At 46.3% G+C, this 22,815-nt stretch overlaps 1 protein-coding gene across 2 annotated transcripts in view; it reads right to left on the bottom strand.

The window, feature by feature from the left end:
* Positions 1-2,124: 2,124 nt before the first annotated feature.
* The window catches only part of LOC111850893 (cadherin-20), a 54,818-nt gene continuing 34,127 nt past the window's right edge, over positions 2,125-22,815 (bottom strand). For both annotated transcript variants that reach the window (XM_023825259.2, XM_072710477.1), the window contains exons 2-12: positions 21,245-21,551; positions 18,762-19,056; positions 17,626-17,745; positions 16,211-16,378; positions 12,718-12,905; positions 11,222-11,475; positions 8,331-8,467; positions 7,445-7,566; positions 6,710-6,827; positions 5,360-5,611; positions 2,125-4,011 (exon numbers count right to left, since the gene is read on the bottom strand). In XM_023825259.2, the coding sequence (XP_023681027.1) occupies positions 3,515-4,011; positions 5,360-5,611; positions 6,710-6,827; positions 7,445-7,566; positions 8,331-8,467; positions 11,222-11,475; positions 12,718-12,905; positions 16,211-16,378; positions 17,626-17,745; positions 18,762-19,056; positions 21,245-21,436 (2,343 nt within the window). In that variant the 5' untranslated portion in view covers positions 21,437-21,551 and the 3' untranslated portion in view covers positions 2,125-3,514. The remainder of the gene's footprint in view (positions 4,012-5,359; positions 5,612-6,709; positions 6,828-7,444; positions 7,567-8,330; positions 8,468-11,221; positions 11,476-12,717; positions 12,906-16,210; positions 16,379-17,625; positions 17,746-18,761; positions 19,057-21,244; positions 21,552-22,815) is intronic.

Here is a 22,815-nt window from a genome sequence, read left to right as displayed (position 1 = left end):
TGTTTTCCTGATACTATATCAATTCTGCTTTTTAACAAGCACTTTTATTTTATTTTCTTTCTGATATAGGCAAATGTTAATTCCTTTCCTTTGTTACAGGGACTGAGATAAATGTAAATGCAGATCCCAATCTTCTGACTACATAAAAAAGGAAACTTTTTAAACTCAGATTGTATGCATAAGGTAGTGTGTTCTTTATACTACAAGGTTTTCCTAAAATTAGATTTTAAAAATTGGAATATAAGTCCTTACTTACAGTATTGCACTGTATCACAATATATTGAATTGTAACCCTTGTATCATGATACATGTTGTATCACCAGATTCTTGCCAATACACAGCCCTAATATTTAATGTTAATTTCTTTTATGCCATGAAAAAAGTAATTGCTGTTCAGAGTTGAGTTTTTTTTTGAGTCACTTATTTTGTATTTATGAAATGCCTTGCGGGCCGGATCAAACTGTTTTGTGGGTTGCATCTGACCCCACGGCTGGATGTTCCTTACCCCTGGTTTAGAGCTAGGTTTAGGTTTACTATTAGGATTTGAGCTAAGATTAGGGTTGGAGGTTTACATTAATCTGCATTTGAACAAAAGTGCGATATGTATCTTTTACCCAGCAGTTTGCCCCCTGTTGGTGAATTAATGACAAGGCCCTTCAGCAGATTAAATGCGTGACTACACCTCTTGTTCCCCAGCCATTTCTACCATCATGCATACCAATAGCTGCCTTCTGCCGTATCCTTCTTCTCACTGTCCTTCTTGTTAAAGGGTACTTCCCTTACTTGTTGTTATTTTGATTTAAATTGGCTAGATGGTGACTGCAGGTGCACTGTGATTACCCTTGACAAATAATCCTTCATCTTGTCACAGACGTAGCAGTACCGTCAAGCCACTCTTGCATCGGGGAGCCAGGTGGTTAAACACGTCAAGGCTCTCACAAATGCGTCTCTGATTGCATTGGTGCTACAACAGGACCACTCAAATATTTTGATAATATCAACAGGGACGTCTGCAAATCATAGACTAACCCAGATCGGTGCAAGTGCACCAGAGACGGCAAACCATCTTGCACAAAGTGCTTAAAAAGATTTGCAGCTCGTCTCACATTGCCACAGATGTCAATATTGAGATGAGAATTTACGGGGGACCTTCCATTGCTATGAATAGTGTTGTGATTACGAATTAATGAGCTGGCTTCGGGTGCTGTGGTCCATGCATTAAATGAGGCTTTAATCATCCGTAAAAACCCCCGGCCTCAAAACAAACTTGGTCGTGCAAATTGCGTCGCTACGGTAAGAGGAAATTGAAGCACAGTTGCATACTGAGGCGCTTTGCTGAGGGCCCGAGTGCGTGATGTTGTTTTGAAGCAGCCGGCTCTGCAATTGGCTCACAATTCACCTCCTCATTTTAGCAAAAGGGCTATAACTTCGGAGAAAATTTGACAAGAATGGCCTTTGACGTCCCTTCCTGAGTAAACTGCCTTTGTCAATCTGCTTGATTCCATTTTGTCTGGGTCCGTGTCATGGATGGGGTGGCATGACTGAATTTTGGTGTTTTCTCATAAATAAACTGCAGGGCAGATGAGAAGGTAAAAACAGAGAGCACAACATCGACTCTTTGGGGGACTGCTAAAAAATTGGGGGCGATGTGGTTTGATTACAGTAACAACACTGTCTCTTCATAAGACTTGATCAGGCTTCCTCTGGGTTTCCTGACAGTCCAAAGATACTGTGTAACATCGAGTTAATGACTTTATATTTCCCTTGGTGTGTGCGTGTGTATGTGTATGTGTATGAATGCACACAGAAAGTAGTGTACCATCCAGGGTGTATCCTGCCACTGACTCTCTGATTGGCTGAGTGAATTATTGATGGAGCAGGGAGCCAACTAGACACTGTAACCATTCTGTTGGGGGCGTGGCATCTGTCCTATTCCTAATAGCAGAAGTTGCACTGAAGATATGCACAGAAACACGCTAAGGTTTCAAACTACTGTAGCATTAACCCTGGGTTGGAGGTAGGTTATCATGTTATGAAAGTGATAGTAATAATATACTGATACAGATGTACAGGACTGGAGGAAGAAATCTCAGTGTTTTGTATAATAATTAACAAGAAGACAAATTTGTCAGATGTTTTTATAACCAAATATACAAAAACTATATACATTCAGATACACCTTGGTAGTCTCAAGGCAGACTGGCTTCTGACAGGTCTCACACATTGAAGTCCGCACACCTTTGGCCATCCTCCCTGTAGGACAGCTCTGCTTTCCACTCCATTTGGAAGGTCCACAGTATGTTTGGCACTTCTGCAGATGGCCAGGCTCGCAGTCCGGTCCGAGCGGTACCCCGTGGTTCTGGTGGAACGGGGCAGTTGCCAATGTAGGGCTTGAGCAATGACGACATGGCTGTGGTCTAAGTAGCAGGCAGCCATTTTAAAAATGGAGGATTCTCAGAGATGCACAATTACCAAAATAAAAGCCTGTTTTTCACAAGAAGCTGTTACGGCTTCTGTGGAGCATGACCTTCAGACACCTTCAACTCGAATTGGCATGGTGAGTCAGCAGTTTTGGGAAACGGGACTTTTTTTCCTATAATGATGTCGCTCCAGAATTACTTAGTACAGTGTCAGCCATGGAAGTCACTGGGAGTGTTTCAAGACAGGTCACCCAATGAGGTTTACTGTTTTTTGTTCCTGTTTTTTTCCCCTACCTGTGCATCATCCAGACCAACCAAAAGAAAAGATTGAAAAAAGTCTATGGAATACATTAAACATATCAACCATAAAATCCACATGGGATTACGATCTGCGAACTTCCTGAATGCCTGGAAACATTCAGAATTTCTGGGGAATTTCTTTAAATACACATAAAAATGGAATTACTATCCAAACACCAGTACGATAACCACGTTACATCATTAGGTTTAAACGTCATGTTTGTTTTGCGTGTGAGTTCTCAGCCAATAATTTATATAAACTATATATACCACGCATGAATAAATAGATATAACTGTCCAGAACAGGTGTTACTGGAGCCTAGGAGACTGACATTTTTCTAACAGTGACAAATACTGGATGATGGACTTGCAGGTTGTCTAACATAAAACAGGATTCTCCCAAAATTCCACGCTCTTTTCACTAGCACGGGATTAGCCAGTCTAGCTAGAAATACTAAAAACACAAAGGGGTGAGAGAAAATTCCCCAACATCCATGCTCTTCTCCATGGTATTCCACATCAGAACTAGAGACTGCCCCCTATCGAATGAACCGCTCGCCTGATTTCCCGCTTCCCCCATTCGCCGGAGGCTCACGGGAGTATAATGTCAAGAGGAGCAGGTTGTTTCTGACCTCCCTGACAGCCCCTAAGGCCCATCCTGAAAAGCCGGCCTCCTCTGCACTGGAGCACAATGGTATGTCTGCAGCAATGTGAACTTGAGAGTTCAAGGGGTCGGAGGTCAGAGGTCAAAGGTGAGGAGAGGGCAGATCTTGCCAGGGGTTAAGGGGGGGGAGCTACCAGAGTGGGCCGCTCGCCTCCAACGCCCCATACATCTCGGCCAGTTTCCGGAAGCGGGGCCCCCAGTCACTGAGATAGTCATAATCGTGGTCGCCGTTGGAGGTGGCGGACTGCAGCGAGCTAAGCGAATCGGCTACTGAGCCCTCCCCCTCGTAGGCGTATGTCTGGAGCGAGTCATAGGGGGGTGCGCAGGGGTCCAGGTCAGCCTCGAAGAGCTTGGCCAGCACATAACCATGCACGCCGCCGCCGGATACTGGAACTTGCGGCACGTGCCGCGACAGGCTCTCGATTTCGGGCACCATGTCCTGCCGGATCCGGCCCAGGTGCACCTCCCGGGGGTTCCACATGGCGGCGATGTCGAAGGCCTCCGTGTCCTCCTCGCCACCGCCCTCGTCGTCGTACCGCACGATGTTCTCGTGCACGTTCTCCTCCTCGTCGCACAGGTATGGCTTCTTGCGGTGGCTCCGGAGAGACAGGACTAGCAGAGTCATCACTGGGGAGGGATTGTCGGGGGGGGGGGGGGGAGGGATTTATGGGTCAGGATAGTACCGGTAAGCCTTGATAGACAGCTTTGTGTTGCCCTCCCCTGTTCACAGCCAAATATATGCATATTCATATGACAGAATTTATTATCTAACCTATCACCAAAGGCTTTTGGATTAAAAAACAATAAAAAAATACTCTGTTTCTAATATATATGGTCTACATGCTATAATAATCATTATTCAATAAACTTATACTTATTAAAATGTGTTGTAGTCAATTGTAATTAAAAGGTGCGTGTCACTTTAAGATGTGGTAGGAACTGAGACATGTGACCATGACATCATCCACTTCACCTGTGCCTTATTACCGATCCTATAAGCCTTGGCTGCTGCTGTTTCTCTCAGGCCCAGAACGCTGCAGTCTTGACACCCTGCGCAGTTCCCTTTTCTTTTCGTTCTTCTGTTCCCCTCAATTTGTCGAGCCCATCGTTCCCGCTACTCTGCCGCCCCCCCCCCCCCCCACGTAACTTCCTTCTCCCCGCAGCTCATCTCACGGCTGTACGTGTGACATGCTGACAAGATCTGTCATCGCCAATCTACCAGCTCTCGTGCTCGGAGGAGCCTCGATACACGTTACATCACGCGGCCTGTGCCCCAGGCCCCGCTGTGTAGCAAACCCACAGCAAGGAACACATAGCAATTGGTCCTGCTGCTTTTAACACGGAAATAGCTGTTGCTGACGGTTATCCATGTGCTACCAAAATAATATCACTCTATAAGTAATCATAGAAGCTCCCCACTACTCTTTCACCGGCGTTGTCATGACTACCCCCATCACAGTCACATAAACCTCATGCATGATACTCTTCCAAGGTTGACAGCCCCGCAGGATGTACGGCAGAGATATTCATTAAGCAGCTATTATCACTCAGTTTTAGTGTGCTTGGAAAGAGGCTTGCATATAATCAAAGAATTCAATAAACTATTTAAATTTAATGAAATGTTAAATATCGAAGTTGAAAGCGTCTCTGGTATAGACAGGAAACACATGATGTAATAATATTACACTCCTAGGTATTGTAGTGGTACTATAACTGTGGATATTGTGCTAATACAAAGGGTATTACAGTAGAACTACTTCCATGGGTACTGCAGCATTAGTATTAATTAATACTATGGGTGTTACAGTAGCACTGCTATGTTGGGTATTGTATTATTAGTACTAAAACTGGGGGTATTGCAGTAGTACTGATACCCTGAGTATTGTGCTATTAGTACTAATACTACAGGCATTGATGTCACTTGGTGTCGCTGAGTATGGTTTTATACATAATGGCAGTTTAGTGCAGCAGGTACCGAGGAGAACGAAGACGCAGGCCAGGATGGCGATGAGTGCTCCACGGCTCAAGCTGGCAGGTAATGCATAGGCCTCGGCGTTGCAGGAGATCACGGTGCCACCACCGTCGCAGCTGCACACACGCACTGTCAGAGTACCGGTGCTGGTCTGCACCGGCTTCTGGCCATCAGAGATGAAGATGGGCAGCCGGTAGATGCTCTGGTCACGTTGAGAGAACCCGCCGCGTCGCGTCAGGATCCAGGCTGAGTTATCTTAGGTTGGAGGGGGTGGGAGAATAGAGGCCTGTTAGTGAGCAGCCAGCTAGGCCAGCTGGCCAGCCGGGGGAGTTTTCCTTTGTAGTACGAAAGTACCGTCCCGTGTGGGATCTGTCTGGGATTAGATGACACAGTTGCTAGTTCCAAAAACCTGACAGCACACATCTGGGTTGGATGCCCAGGTACAGGCCGACCTGCAGTCCAACAGATGTGCAACTCTGTCATGAGAATGCCAGAGGCAGCTGGAAACATGCATATCCCCTACGTTCCTGGCTGGCTCGTAATCAAGGTTGTGATCTTCTGATTTTGCCAGTTGATTTATCATTGAAAGACACACATTGGCACTGAGACGAGAGCCAAAGCTACAGCTCAAAGGGAAGGCTTGCATTGTCGAGGATCGCACTTTCCAAAATTTGCATCCCACTTCAGTCATTTCCAATTCTGTATCAGGCTAAGGCATTTGCGTTGAAGGCAGGCCGCGTACCGCTTTGACACACTTCATTGCAACCGCTATCTTACAGGTCCCTAAAACCTGCTCCTGCAGTCAACCGAGATAATGCGGTGGGCTTAAATCCTACGGCAGCCAGCATGCTAACTCGACTCTGTCAATTTATTGAAGGCCTGTTCTTAAATCCGAGCCACTTGTCTGAAACACAAGGCACAGCCTTTCCTGGCCAGGCTGCTGGAGGCTGCGTGCAAGAAATGTTCACGGTACCCCATGCACTGTAACCGGGTTTCATTTGCAAAGCTTCAGTGACTAAAAGTCAGACTGCAAACACTTCACATAGCTTGCAGATCAACAATTGCTTCATATTCATTCTGCAGTAATGTTGAGTAAATCTTTGAAGGAAACTTTCACAAGGTTACACTGATGTTCCCAGTCCAACTGATCTGTTCGCTTGCCAACTGAAAGCCTCAGTAACTTCATATGCTGAAAAACATCGGCATATTGGAAGCAGATTTAACGCATATTTTAGTGGAAGTGAGCTTGAGATGGTTTAACCGATGTCTCAGATAACAGCTATACTTGATCATACTTGATCGGTAGCCAGACTGGGCTGGAGATGCTGCTCCTGCTCCAACCAGCTTCCTTACCTTGGTTGTCCCGGAGCGTGAAGTTGGGGTTGTTGGCTGCCTCGGGTGCCAGGCTGTAGTAGAAGTGCTGCCCCCCAAGTGGGTCATCAAGGTCCACAGCTGTCACTGTCTGAACCAGCTGTGAACCAGCAAAGAAATGCAAGAAAAATATGAGCAGTGAGAAATCTACAAGTACCGTCTTGATGGATGATCGGCAAGTGTATGTAATGTAATTTAGTCAATATTGGTCACCACATCAGCCGTCTGCTCCTTCTGCATCACGTGATTCTATGGCTGGACAACTCAGGCTGATGTATTTTAATCTAGCTTCCAAATGTGAAGTACTTCAGTCATACTGCGGGAGTGATGTGGAGTCCATCCGTGAAATTCGATTATTTTCACAGCAGATGCTCATATCCGCAGTGACGTTTGTAACTCACAGCCTTCTCCAGAGTGTCTTTCGCAGCGAGTGCTGAACAGTGTTGAGCCCTGGGATTACGCTCGCAGTTCATTGATCGCTAAAGCCACGTTAAGGCTATGTCTCAGACACAGTCAGCAGCTTGTGTTTGGCCTGCACTTGTACTTATGGTCAGGTCACATCAACTTGCAATCAGTGCACCTGGATGTTTTACCGGAGCAATCAGCTTAAGTACCTTATTCAATAGCAAAACAGTCGAGCTCTGAGCAGAGATGAGTATCTTTAGCTACTATACTACCGGCTGCTAGCCAAAATTATCCCAACTGGGATTACAGTACCTGCCCAGCTTTCGCATTCTCGCAGACGAAAGCTTCATAGTATTGTGCCAGCTGGGGGGGGTTGTCATTGACATCCAGTACCTTCACCGTGACTGACACGCTGCCGATTTGAGAGGGATTATCTGCAAGGGGAGAGGATATGAGCTCAGTACAAATCTGTTTAAATGAAGTCTGGGGTGAATCGCTCATTAGACTCCCATGAGGCTTGTGGGATTTGCGGGTCGTGTGTGTCACATTTTGGCATTTGCGGTGCCCCTGTGGCGCAGTCAGGCGCTCCTCCGGCAGGCCCATTACTCATCATAACCAACAACAATTTTCATGCCTTAATCAAGTGCGTAATTGTGAAATAAGTTGCACGTAAGTGGTGGTATTAACTGATGCAGGGTCCTTCCATCAATCAATTAATTAGAGGAAGATGCAATCAATTCTCCCACTGACTTCAGGTAACGCTGAAAGCCAGAAAAGACCGTTCTCAGCTTGAATAGCTGTTGTTTTTTTTTTTCATTTAAAAATGCTGACATGCGGTATTAAGATTGTGTATTGATTTAAAAAACAATCTAGGAGCTCCACAAGTGTACCTGGCATGTGTTTGTTTTCTTGCTGTGTAGAACAGAATGTTCAAAGCGCAATGCTGCTACAAGAATATTAGATGGGCAACTATCATGCTATATCACTAATTAACTCATGCACAATATGGATAACATTAGATGTAGAAGCTTCTGCAAAGTTATGAGACACTGTATCTTAGCTAAGGTGTTGGGTTTATCAACAGAATCAGGAAACCAGAGTGTAGATTCCCAGCAGGTGTCAATTACAATTTTTAGCCTAGGCTTGAGTGTCTCGCTAGTAGTCTACATGTTGAGGAATCTGTAGCGCAATGACTCACTCATCTCCATTGCCAGCAGGGTGACGTTGTGCCAGGCAACCTCCTCTCGATCCAGTGGCCTCACAGTCATCAGTGCTCCGGATGTGATGTCAATGTAGAAGTACTTCCCAGGGTCACTGGTCTTCTCGATGGAGTACCTGACCAGCCAACATGGGTGACGAAGAGGAAGACGGATGTTGGTCCGTTATGTGTCGATTTATCAGTCAAGTGGCAGAAGGGTTTCTTTACGTTCTGCCATTGATGCACAGGTTTTGCATTCAGCGAGGGGCCTTGCCAGTGAGCAGATGTGGAACTGCAAGGTTTTCCAAGACTCAGTTTGACATGATAGGATATGAGCCATTGACGTTGGGCTCAGGAGACTTATCTGCCAGAGGAGGGATGTTTCTTGCACAGACCCACTAGAGTCGGGCTATTAGCCTGAAAAATGATTGTCAGTTTTCCAGCCTTATAGATCTAACATAAATTGCACTACACCCATGGAAAGTTGATTGTAAGGCAAGACGGATCCCCAGCAGTCTATTGAGGTTTAATTTCCCTTTTCTTCGTACGCATCAAGAATGACTGGCTCATTGCTCGCCTCCTCCCTGTCTGGGGCTGATATCAGGCTGGTTTTCTGTCAGAAAAAGCCCCTGTACTTTCAGCTCCTGTTTTGCCAAGGGGGGAGCAAGAGGCACGGCGGGTGTTGGAAGCCAAAAGAAATTCCCCCGAAGTACATCTGCACTATTCTTCCACCAATGAATAGTCAAATGAATAGTGTCGAACAGTTGCGCGTTTTTTTGTTTGTCTGTGTGTGTGTGTGTGTGTATGACAATGTGTGCAATTTATCAAATCAATGGAACTGGTGGAGAACAGAGGTAGGGGGCTGAGGGTGGCTATTAATGGTAGGTCTTTCGACACTTGATGCTGCTGTTTCTTGTCCAGCATGTAATTACGTCCAATCTGCCTTTTCATCCCAGGCAAACGAAGACTGCATTTCCTCCCCGATCAGCATACTCGTCACTGGTTGTGATAAAGACCCGGGATACTGAGTGGGAAAGCTTTGTCTCTCGTTACAGAAGTGGTGGGGGTTGTCTGCAAACACCTCTCTATTACGTGATATTGGATGATCGTTTAAAATGGCCTAATCCCCCGACTGCGCAGTCCCTGAGCTGTCCTGTAATTACACATCTGAAATGGGCAATCTTTTGAAGATCACACGGACAAGCTGACGGAGGAAATTCTCTGGGATGGTGATAATTATGAAGAGAAAAACATGCTGGATGCCACCACAACCCCCAATGCCCTAATGGCGTCGGTGTGGTTTCCACGTCAGCACCAGTAGGTGTCCCGAGGCAGCTGTGGGCGGTGTAGCAGCAGACGTCTGAGGATTATCCTATCCCCGATCGTCTGCTCGTGCCTGACCCTTCCTCCAGGGTGATTCTGAATGTACCGAGCCCTGCAGCCGGGAAGGTCGGGAGGGGGACAGCTGTCTGGCAGATCAGCCGTTCCCCCAGAGGCTCCCTCCGCTGCCCGGTGCCCTGCTTCTCCTCTCCAAGGAGACCCTTGATTGTCAGACTGCAGCAATGGACTCTGCCCTATGGCACACGCTAGGTCAGTTGTTCCGTTTTACATTTTCACGCTCCAAACGCATCCTCTGATGCAGAGACTGTCTCTTTCGGAAGTCTACAATGGCATTCCTTTCACTATAGACTCAAATCCTCAGCAGACTCTGGTCTGATAATTTTCTCCACAGCTCTCTGCGGCGCTTGACTCTATCAGGAATGCTGGCTCTTAATCCTCCACAGCAGCCACAGCACTGGCCACTGCCTATCACGCTATTTGCGGGTCTTGATTCCAGCTCTTGGGTCTTCCTAGCTAATCCTTATCAAGCTCGGCTGATGGATTCTGGCCTCAGGCTTCTGGTCCACTGGATAAGGGACATCGTCCTTGAAAAGGACCCTGCAGATCACGGGGAACGGGGCAAAACTGACTCCTCTTTGTCTGGGCTTGTACACAAGCTGCTGCTTTTACCCTTTCAGAGAGCCCAAGACCCCGCATGGGTGAAGGGAATAAGCTGCCTAAATTTATAGAATGAATCAACGAATAAACATGTTTATGAGACAAACGCGGGGAACATGAACAACTGACACCAACAGGCTCTTGGCTGCTATCAGGGTGAGGAGAGATTGGCGGGAGGTAGGGATTCACGCGCGGAAACAGCACACGGATTTAACGGAGCCGAACGGGCCCTTAATTAAAAAGGCCGTGAATTCCCGCAGAGTTGAGCGGGTTGTGTTTGGCTTCACAGCCCAGGAAGCTTATGCTCACCACTACTGTCGCACATTTGCTGACCTCAGAACAGATAGATGATAGCCCTGCACAAACATATGTGACAATTCTGCCACCTACTGACAGAGAGTTAGTATAACTAGTGATTTAAGAATGAAGAGTATAGCAGAGACGTGGAAATGGTCAGACCATATTTAAACTGCACACACAAGCATGTGGTCAGAATCAAACCCATGATACTGGAGGTGTAAGGCAACAGCGCCACCTGGTGAGTTTTTTAAATTTCTGATTACTTCATTGCTATTCAAATGTTTTTTTGACAGGGCCGCTCCATAGGGCTGATATATTTGGCCTGATCCGCCCCCCCACTGTAACCCCCAAAAAACTTTAATTATTACATAAAATTGCATAAAATTGAGTTCTTTTAATTTGTTCATCTTTAAAAAATATTTTCGAAATAGGTCTAAAATCCTCAAACATATTTCTCTTTGTTCCTCTCGCCTGCATCCTCCTTGCAATTCCTTCTAACCCCACCAGGCGGCTATTAAATTGGATCGGATATTAAATTCCATTTTGCCCTATATTTGTGTGCAGCACCCCTCTGAGTGCCACCTACACCTCACCTTATGGAGTTATTGGCCGCATCGGGGTCCCGGGCGTAGGCCATCTTCAGCGCGGTGCCCACCTCGGCGTCCTCGGGCACCTCCACGAAGTAGGCGGGGGCATCGAAGAGCGGGGGCTCGTCCACATCCTCCACACTGATGTGCACGATGGTGACGTCACTGAAGGGCCCCAGGCTCAGGAAGCGCGGGTCCAGCTGTGTGTTGGCGCCCTCTACCTTCAGAGTGTGGCTGCGCTTGGTCTCAAAGTCCAGCCGCTGTTGGGGGGGGGGGGGGGTGAAATATTACAGTTTCATGGACCCAAAACTCTATTCATCAGAATCTGCAATCAGTAATTATGAAAGAAATTATAATGCAAATCTGGGCTGTCTGTCACTTTACAGATTTTCTCAATTGCTTTGGCATATTATTCAAATGACAATTAACATTTGCAAAACAACTAGTGTAATCCCCACACCATAATGTCACTTCTGCACATCATTTCTTATTGCTTCACACAAATTTTCAAATGTTTTACTGCATATATGCAAATGGTTTTGTACAATTCTCATCCTTTGTCAAGATTTTCAGTTGTTTTGGTCTTGTTGGTTATAATAGATTATGTAGTTTCCCACTGTAATAATTTTACACCCAAAATATATAAAATATATATAAGTGATCACCGTATTAGCCACCACAAGTAAAACAGTTGAGCTTTCAAAATATATATTCCATAAATTGCAGTGATATGTCATTGTTATGTTTTTGGTTCCCACGGTACATGATTTTGTTGTTATTTTGTTGTTCTTGTACTGCCATTTTGCTGTTTTTGTGTTGTACAGTGCTGGGTGACTTTTTTGTTTGCTATTGTACTGTGTCTTGAGATCTGACATGTAGTGCTAGCGAATGCTTCCTCTTGCCAGTGAACTTTACATACTTTAATGCAGAGCTTTGCAATGTTATAACAGGTGTCTGTGAATGAAAAAGTAACAATGTGCTAATGAAAAATGATCAGCCAGTGACAATGAGAAAGTGAGAACCGACTATCATTCAGAATTATGGCGCATACTTACACTGACATTTTGACAATATATCTAAGCATTTTGACGCTCATAGTTAAACCGATGTAGATTGTACTTTTCATTTTGGTGGCACTGAGTGATTCATTGAGGAATTATTTATTTTTGATACTTGAGTTAATTGTTTGGGTTACAGGCTTTTGCAGCTAAACCATAGTGTGCTGTATGCATGAACTGTTTTGAGAAATGCTCTTATACTCTTGAGAATTTTAAGTAGCTTTCATGAAATATGCCAAAGCAATTGAGAAAAACAAACCAACATACAAACAAACAAACTTCCTGAAGGATTGAATAACTTTAAATAAGCTCTGCGCTCCCATGTCACAGTTGTCTGTCACCCAGCAAGCGTGTGATAGATAGCTTGGGCTCAGATGATCTCGTCTATCGTCTCCCAATCAACCCCCTGACACCCTCAGCTGCCCCCTGCTGCCCCCCACCCACCTTTTTGACAGTAATGATGCCAAACTGGTTGGTAGGGTCGGTGCTAATGTGAAAGCAGTCCCGGCCATCGCCGTCGATGATGGAGTACTTCACTGCCGCGTTGATGCCCTCATCGCGGTCCTTGGCTCTGATCCGGCCCACCACCGACCCGACTGGTGCCGACTCTGGGACACTCATCTGATATAGCCCTGGACCACAAAGACACGGATGTAAACTGCTTAGGTGGAAAGAAGCAACATCAACTAAACTGCTAGATTGAACACTTACGGATTTTCTCGATTGCTTTGCCGCATTTCTTAACCAAGAATTAACATTTGCAAAACAACAAGTGTAATCCCCACACTATAATGTAACTTCTGCACAGCAGAACATCATTTATCAATGCTTCACACACATTTCTAAGTGTTTTAGTACATATATGCAGCTGGTTTTATACAATTGTCATCATTTGCCACAATTTTCAGTCCTGTTGGTCAAACTAGATTATGTAGTTTCCCATTGTAATAATGATACACCCAAAACTATTTATGTATGTGATCATCATGTTAGCCACCACATAAAAAACAATTAACTAGGCTTTCAAAATGATTTAAAAATACATATATTTCATGTATTGCAGTTATATGCCATTGCTGCATTTTTGGTTCCCTCAGTACATTTTGTTGTTTCTGTGTTGTCATTTTGCTGTGTGACTGTTTGGTTTGATATTGCACCGTACCTTGAGACCTGAAGTTTCATGTGCATGCGAGTGCCTTATCTTGCCAGTGAACTTTGCATACTGTAATGTAGAGCCTTGCAGTGTTGAAAGTGGTGCCTTTGACTTGAATAAGTATTAGTTTGCTAAAGAAAAATGAACAGCCAGTGACAATGAGAAATTGGAAACCGGCTATCATTCAAAATTGTGGAGCTTTGGAGCATACTGAGAATATATCTAAGCATTTTGACTCTCATAGTTAAATCAATACTGATTGTACTTTCAATTTTGGTGGCACTCACTAATTCATTGGTGCAATTATTTGCTTTTGAGAAGTGAGTTAATTGTTGTGGGTGAGTTACAGGCTTCTGCAGCTAAACCATAGTGTTGTGCTATATGAACTGTTTAGAGAAATGCCCTTTTACTCTTGACAATGTTAAGCACGTTTCAGAAAATGTGCCAAGGCAATCGAGAAAAATTGTATTGTCGTAACATTGTTTATAGATCACTTCTTTACCACATGGTGGCGCCATTGGCCAGTGAATCGCATAAAGATCATCAGCTTTTCATTCAAGAATCAAGAGTTTGTCATGTGCGCAATAAACAGTCGGTTCCACTATGCAATGAAAATCCTGTTTTACATATCCTGCTGCTAAACACAGATCAGTACATTTACTTTACATTTACATTTAGCACCTTTCTTCATTGACTTTTATAACTTCTTTGCCCGGTTCGAGGCAAATGGTCATTCAGCACCCCCCCCAGCCTTCACCAACACCCCGCTACTCCTCCAGGAACATCAGGTGAGGAGGGTCCTGAGGGAGGTTAATCCAAGGAAAACAGCTGGACCGGATGGAGTGCCTGGCAAGGTACTCAAGGCGTGCTCAGACCAACTGGCAGGAATTTTCACCAAGATTTTCAACATCTCCCTGTCCCGAGCCATCGTCCCATACTGCTGGAAATCCTCTACCATCATTCCAGTTCCAAAAACATCTGCCTGCAAAAACCTGAACAACTTTAGGCCTGTGGCATTAACATCTGTGGCAATGAAGTGCCTGGAAAAGCTGGTTGCCAAGCACATCAAAGACTACCTCCCTCCATCATTTGACCCCCACCAGTTAGCCTACAGGGCAAACCGTTCCACTGAGGACGCCATTGCCATCGCCCTCCATGCAACGCTGAAAACACCTTGACCACCCGGGTAACTATGCAAGACTGCTCTTCATAGATTTCAGCTCAGCCTTCAATACAATAAACCCGGACATTCTGATTAAAAAACTCCTGGACTTACGCCTCCCTCCCTCCACCTGCGCTTGGATTAAAGACTTCCTCTCCAATAGGCCACAACAAGTGAGACTCGGTCGCCATCTTTCCCCTTCGCTCACACTTAGCACTGGCTCCCCCCAAGGCTGTGTGTTGAGCCCACTCCTGTACACACTCTATACATCAGATTGTTCCCCCATCCACCCCTCCAACCTCATCATAAAGTTCGCAGATGATACCACAGTGGTCGGTCTCATTTCAGGGGGCGATGAGACAGCATACAGAGATGAGGTGCAGTCACTTGCAACTTGGTGCACATCAAACAACTTACTTCTCAACACACTAAAAACCAAGGAAATCATCATAGACTTCAGACGCAAACGCACTGCCCATGCTCCACTGAATCTTAACGGGGAATGCATTGAGCAGGTGCCGTCAGTTAAATTCCTAGGGGTACACATCACCGAAGATCTCACTTGGTCCACCAACACTAAAGCAATAACTAAGAAGGCCCAGCAGCGTATGCACTTCCTGAGAATTCTCAGGAAAAACCATCTGGAACAGAAGCTGCTGGTGTCCTTCTACCGGACAGTCATCGAAAGCATACTCACCTTCAGCATCACAGTATGGTATGCGGGATGTACAGCAGCAGACAGGAAGGCCATGCAGAGGGTCATTTACACAGCCCAAAAGATCATAGGCCACCCTCTGCCCTCCCTGGAAAAGCTCGCCGAATCCCGCTGCCTCTCCAGGTCCAGGTCCATTCTCAAAGACTCTGCCCACCCAGCCCACCACCTGTTCAACCCGCTTCCCTCCGGCAGGCGGTTCAGGTCACTAAACGCCCGCACTACAAGACTTTCCAACAGTTTTTTTCCCTGGGCCATACGTTCACTTAACAAAAACAATATCCCTCTGCAGACATTGGTCACCCACCACCCCAATCCCCCCCCCCCCTCCTTCCACCGTCTGCAATGATTAACTATGTCTCTGGAAATTGTATTTGATCACTTTATCCTCATCACCATCGCACTTTAACAACAGGCATTTGATAGTCTGATGCTGTTACGTTTACTATGATGTTATACCTTTGTGCAGGGGAGTGTCTTGTTTTGGTTGGAAGGTGGGGACTAATGTTTTGGGTGAGAGGAGTGAATAGGTTTGGGGGGAGTGTATGAGTGAGTGTGGGTAGGCTGCCTTGGGGCAGATTTGTTAATTCTTAACTATATTGGTTTTAAAACACTGACTAAGAGTGGCAACTCTAAATTTCGTTGTGTTTAATACTACGTATTTTATGCAATGACAAATAAAGCTTCTAATTCTAATTATAATACTGTAGCTGAAATATGAAGATGAGAAATACTACTACTACTACTACTACTACAACAAATAATAATAATAATTACGAAGACATGTCATAACATGAGAAGTGTGCGTTATTTCTGAGTTTGATGTATACAGAAACCTTGCAATGTTTATATAATGCAGTGGTAATTGCATTACAGTGCGTCTCTGTGGTAGGGTTAGGGTAGTACTGACTCTGAGTGAACCTTGGCGGGTTGTCGTTGACGTCGCTCAGGGTTATGTTGACGGTGGTGGTGCCGGCCAGCCCCCCCAGCTGCCCCCCCATGTCCTTGGCCTGGATGACGATCTGGTAGTCCTCACGGACCTCCCGGTCCATGTCTGGCAGAGAGACACGCACAATGCCTGGGGGTGTGGATCAGATTGGTCAGCTCCGTCTGTCATTGGTTTGTCTTTTTGCCAGTCAGTTTTGTCAGTTTTTAACTCAAGAGCAGATTTTTAACTTGTGGGATTCAGATACAACAAATCAGTACTTTCTGGCATCAAAAAGACACAATCACTACCACAAGAATAACGTAAGAAATTGCTGCCTGTTTTGGCCTGTTACACATTTTTATGTTTTATAATGATTTTAGGTATGATTGAGCAGTGTTGCAGTTAAAACTTCCAATATTATTACACCGTATCAATTTCATACACCATATCAATGAACTGACACTTGGCATGCTCCTTAGGAAATACGTATATACAATGTAATTATTGTTTAATACTGTACTTCCTTCCACTGTGCTTGTAATGTCAGGTAATGGCCACAAGATGGCGAAGTTGCCTGGATTTTAAACACTTTAGTATAAACAGAATGATGCCTTCAGAAAAGGACAGTAGAATCCCCTTTTTCTTGAATCATTCAATCTGGAATGGAGCCACTGAGTTAATCAGCTGAAAAGAAAAATGTTCATTCACTTTGACCCGGTAACGGAAACAGAGGGAACAAAGATGGTTCCCTGCCACCGATCAACAAGGACGTGACACCATGTGATCATATTGTGGTCACAGCTGCCTGTCATTTGTCTTTGGCGAGAGCGGGACGCCGTGTGTCTGCCTACCCACACGCCAGCTCGTTCTGGTACTCTTGGCTGCGTAAACTGGCTATAGCTGATCCAAATGGGCCTCGGCTCAATGGCATGAAATTAACAGGAGAATCTCATGGTATGCTGGGGGGGGGGGTTCCTTCAGAGCAACAAAACCTCATTTGCTTCACTAGTGCAGTTCACTTCCACCGAAAGAAATGGGACTGACGGGTTTGTCCCCATCTCCGTAAGATCCTGAAATAGTCCGGACCTCCTCATTCACTCATCATTGGTCTTTGCTAAACCAAAAAAACTGCCTGCCTGAGTATATTAATTTATTGTTTCCTACTGTAGGGGAGTTATGATGAATATGGTTAGCAGGGGTGGTTCTGTTACAGGATGATGTCATTTGTGGGCATGTATTTAGGGTATGATGATGTAATTTAGCAGGTATGTTTCAGGATGATGATGTCATTTGTCATTGTGTATAAGGATATGATGTAATAATTTTGTGGGGATGTTTTAAGTTGCAGTCTTGGGGGGGGGGGGGGTTGTTGCTTGTTTTGGGTACCTGTCCCCCACCTGTTTGTGGTTCCACAGAGAAGTAGGGCTGTCCCTGCAGGATGCTGTACACCACCCGGGCGCTGTTCCCGTAGGTGGGGTCGTCCGCGTCCGTCGCCGTCAGCTGGATCACAGAGGTACCTGGGGGGCAGGGGGGCAGGGTTAAAGCTTAGAATGAAGCAGGACACAGGTGGAAAGTCAGAGGAGATCAAGTCATTCTTCTGAGCTGAGGCTGACTGGCATAAGGAAGCAATGGATGGACAGGTGGAGAGAATGATCCAGAAAAAAGTCCACTGTCCCATCTGTAGCCACCAGATAATGGACACTTTCATACCACAGGAACTTTTTTCTGGAACCAGAACCTTTTTCCAAAACAGAACTTTTGTCATGTTCACATCGCAGAAAATCGGCCCGATTGTAGTTCCTCAGAGGTAGTTACAGTACCTACTCCAGACAAGGTACTTTTCATTTGAACATGAACTACCGGGGAGGTGCTTACAGTGATAGCTTGCTGATTGGTCGACCACAAGCCCTGGCGCTAACTTGGAAGTTATATGGAAGTGCAGGGAAAAGAGATATAATGAGTGGAGCAAAAATGAAGCAGATGGAATAATTTTCGTACATCAACTACATTAAATGAGTTCATTTTTTTTCTTACATCTCAATATTTCTGCATTGGAAAATTTGATTACTAACCAATATACTTTTGTCAGCGGTAAAACTTGCCAGCACAGAATAACATTACATCATTTTTTATTCTGTGAAACTGGAAGATCGATCTGCTGGCCAGATTTAATAATGAAATATAAATATGTCGTGTGTCGAATTAATAAAATATAAATAAAAGGGTGTGTCCCATTTTAATTGTGATTGCCCCCCTCATAACTAATAAATAACTAACAAAACAACTTCTTCATCCTCCATTGTTTTGGGCTGACGGTGTAGTTTTGAGTTATGTGTGAAGTTTAACCTCTGAGCTTTTTGCATCTCCCACGCCTATTTAGCATAAAGGTCCCAGTACTGTTGTGTGGTGTAAGAGTGACCAGGAGCAGTAAAAGTTCCTGGTCTAGACAGCCCAGGAAGTTATAAACCGGGACCTGGCTCTCGAATTTCGATGTGATAACACACACTCAGACACACGTAGCCCAAGCCCTCACCAATTTCAGACATCTCCGGCACGGTGGCCTGGTAAGGCCCATCCAGGAACTTGGGCTCGTTGTCGTTGATGTCCTGGATTTTGACGATGAACTCAGACTCGGGTTCCAGGGGGCGGCCCGTTTGCCTCTGCAGGGCCTGGGCCCGCAGCACGTACTGGGCCTTGACTTCCCGGTCCAGCCGCTGCACGGCGTGGATATCGCCAGTGACGTCGTCGATGGTGAACACGGTACCTGCCCCCTCGCCTGACAGGATGTACTTGATAGAGCCGTCGCCCCTGTCCATGTCCGAGTGGAGCTGGGGAGGGTAAAGAATGAATTTGGGACTGTCCTGAACGTAAAGATTAAAGGTCATCCATCGGGACTGTGATCAAAGCCGAAATCTCCATAAATGGACCAAAACCTAGAGACATTCCTACTCTGACTGTCTGACAGACAGACTAAATACTGTACTTTAATCCCAGAGGGAAAATGAAGACTTTTCAGGGATCTTCTAAGGGCGTGGCAATCTACTCCCCCGTCAGGTCAAATTGCAATTCCACTTGAAATCTCCCAGCTTGTGGGCTCGAAGCCCCCCGGTGCACGAACTGCAACCGCTTTCCCTTTCGCCTGGAGGGGATTTCCCGCTAACGAGGGCTCCTCTGCCCCCAGTGAAACGAGGTCAGGCGAAGGCATCAATTAAACACCAGGCTGTCATGGGCAACCGGCAGCGGGTAGCAGCGAGCGTCACGCTCCGGTGGCGTGCGCCCCAATCGCCCCTGGTGACGGTTCCCGTGGTGATGCATGAAAGGGGGGCACCGCAGAAAACTGAGGCACTGTACTTTCACGGTGCATCGCTCGGGTGATTATTTTTTCTGCCACACTCATGTCCCCCCCCACCCTCTGATGCATCTGGGGGCCCGATCTGGCATTCTGCTCCGCTTCTCTCAGGCGCTGCGTAAACTTACCCCCCCCCCCCCCATCTCCTTTCAGCTTGCACCAAGGGATCCAAATGCCTAGAATACTAAACTCCCGCGGCTCCTTTTCGGAAAATGCCGCGGGTGCAGCAGAGTTGTATCATTTTTCTGCACAGACGGGAGCGGCGCACAAACAGCGGAGGCTACTGCCTTTTCCTCCAAACGCTTACGGTGATGCGCACATGACACTCATCTTTTGTCTCATTCAGGGGATGCTCCGGGGAACTGGGTTTGGGATCGACGCAGCATCACACATGCCTGGCTGCACACCAGTTCCCATTCAGATTAAATGGTTAGCTCAAAGGTACAACAGAAACGCCCCCGTCATGTGACCAGTGCAAACTGAGCGACCTGTTGGGAGCAAGGATGCCTTCTACTGGAGACTATTGTCAATGACATAGTTGTTGATTACCTTTAAGATGGAAGAACATTTAACTCTGTAATTGAGAAGAATAAGATTGTCAGGTATGTGGAATGGGAAACTTGTATAACAAGTATAACAGATTTGAATGGTTGAAACTTTCCCAGTAAAAAGGAACAGTGTGTAAGGTCTCTTAATAATGTCCCGTGGACACTTGACCATGGGGTGGATTTGTCATGGGTAATGGGCTCAAGGAGCTCGTGCTGATGATTGGAGTCTCTCGGGACTCCATGCAAAGACTGCAGGGAATTTTCTAGCTTATTAATATGCTTGGGAGTCAACCCTTTCACAGTCTGTTAAATACAGCACCTTGGTGAAATGTTTATGGTCTTATAATCACCGTTTATGTGTCATTCCTGTTTAGAAGCCCCACGGTCAATATTATGGTTAATATCACAGGATTATTTTCTGCTGGGGTGTCAGGAGGCACCTCTGCTCTGTGAACTTCTCAGAGAGCCTGTAGATAGGTGCTGTCCCGCTGAAGGTGGAGGCTGAGCCCCGGTAGATGCAGCATCACACATGATGGTGTGTGGAGGAGATACTGAGCAGCCCTGGATGGTCATGGAGTGAAACCATCAGCAGAACTGCCTCCCTGTCCACCAAAGGTCACTTTATTGTTTGCCGCCTTATTGTTTTTTTGAAGGACAGCAAGGGCCTGGGCTCTGTGACGGTGATCAGAGGGTAATAGTGTAGTGATGTCACCGCTGGGCCCTTGAGCGAGGCTCTTAAGCCCCAACCGCTCTAGGGACTGGCTGAGCTGCTGTTACACTCTGATCCTCACTTGTATGTCTCTTTGGATGAAAGGGCCAGTTAAATATGTTGTAAGACTCAGCAGGTTAGGCCTCTATACTTATGACTGGAAGGTCGTCTGTTCGAATCTCAGGGTCGATGGAGCGATTTCGCAACTGGGCTCGGAGCAAGGTCCCTAAACCCCAATTGCCCCAGGCACTGGGTGGCCGTGCTTTCTCAAAAAGGCATGTTACTTTGGATAAATACATTTTTCAAAGACCTTAAGCTTCTAAATATATAAGACCCTATACATCTCACAGCTTCAGAGGAGCGCCTTTATGATTGGGTGACCAGCAGAGCCACCCTCGGAGACAGCGTACCTTTCCAATGTATAGGGGCTCCAGGCCAGTGTACTCCTCCAGGACGAAGAACTGATTCCACACCCAGCCCCTCTTCACGCGCCGGAGCGTCTCCTCTGCTCCATCGCCGGGGTCCTGCTCTTCGGACCACGATGGCGGGACGGTCATCACCAGGACGAGTGTGCTGAGGATCCCCAGGCTGACGGAGAACATGGTGCTGACGCTGAGCCAAGAGTCGGCGTGCGTTTATCCAAAGATCACGCGTTGGGCTGGCTGTGAAATCCACAGAAGGCAGTCCACTCCTGGTTCTTCTCGATCTGCTGTCGTCCTGTAGTAGAGAACAGTGGAGTCTTACTCAGATGTTTATTTCAAAGCAAACAAGCAACTAATAAAAATCCATCCATCAATCCATCCATTCTCCAAGCACTTATCCGGTACAGGATGCATGGGTTGGACAGGAGGCCAGTCCATCATAGAGGACACCCACTCGCACACAGTGTCAGTCAAAGCCCATGTGCCAAGCTTCACCGCTAACGCCCCCCCCATGTCCGAGTGAAATCAGCTTGCTAAGTCTGCGCCTCCTCAGGAAACGGCACCCTAGGTGACTGCCTTTGTTGCCCGATGGATTGCCCGTCTCTACTCACACACTGCGGACATGTACATTAACCCAGCTAGGTGTTTGCCTGTGGGCTGTGGGAGGAAGACAGAATACCTGCTGAAAATGCACATGGAACATGGAGAACATGCAAACTCCACGCCCACATGACCGAGGCGGGATTCAACCCAGGCGATCAATTAGCCAGCTTGCTTCCATGTCTTTAACCACCTAGTCACCTCCTGCTCTGGAAACAGGAGTGAATATATGACAGGTGTTAAATCTGGGACTTGCAGCCAGACTGAAGCTTCGTTAAGAACGTGCCACATGGCCTCCTGCATTTTTTGCATCATAAACCGACAGACGTAAATTCTTGCATATAAATGCACAACTGAAGTTGGGTATGGACAACTCTGCTGGTCTTACAGCGATACCTTTCAGTTAAGGAGAATGCCTTCAGAATTATTAGCTGTAACTGAAATCTGGTGCCCTTTAGTACCATCCCAACATCACCGTCTTTCAGAACCTGCGGATGACGATGTGGGGCACCGAGGACCCCCGGTGGGCGGATTTGGACCCCTGTCGTCATACCCGCACCGCCCACCGATATCTGGGCATCTTCAGACTCTTACCGTTGGAGGAGGTGTGATGTTCTGGAAGCACCGTTCCCCGCCCCCCCCCCCCCCCATTCTCAGCCCTGCATTGCCTTGGGGGGGCCCTGTGTGAGGCATAACAGTAATCCATCTGTCTGCATGTTTCACAGACTCCTTTACTGGCTGCCCCCCCCCCAACCCCTATAATCAACCACTCATTAAAAGACTACCTTTGTGCGTCTCTTTACAAAGTATAAATACATCTATCTGGCAGATGACTTTCTGCAAAGCAACTTGCAGCTCAGTGCCAATAAAAAGTGCAGTAATCTGAAAAATCCACACCAGAAAAAACTAATTCTTAGCTCCATGTATTGAAACGCACTGGAATTTTACACTGTGTATTT

The sequence above is a fragment of the Paramormyrops kingsleyae genome, chromosome 4 (assembly GCF_048594095.1).
Source record: "Paramormyrops kingsleyae isolate MSU_618 chromosome 4, PKINGS_0.4, whole genome shotgun sequence".
In the NCBI taxonomy this organism is placed as follows: Eukaryota; Metazoa; Chordata; class Actinopteri; order Osteoglossiformes; family Mormyridae; genus Paramormyrops; species Paramormyrops kingsleyae.
The sequence above is the reverse complement of the archived record's forward strand: the minus strand, read 5'-3'. Positions and strand labels throughout refer to the sequence as shown.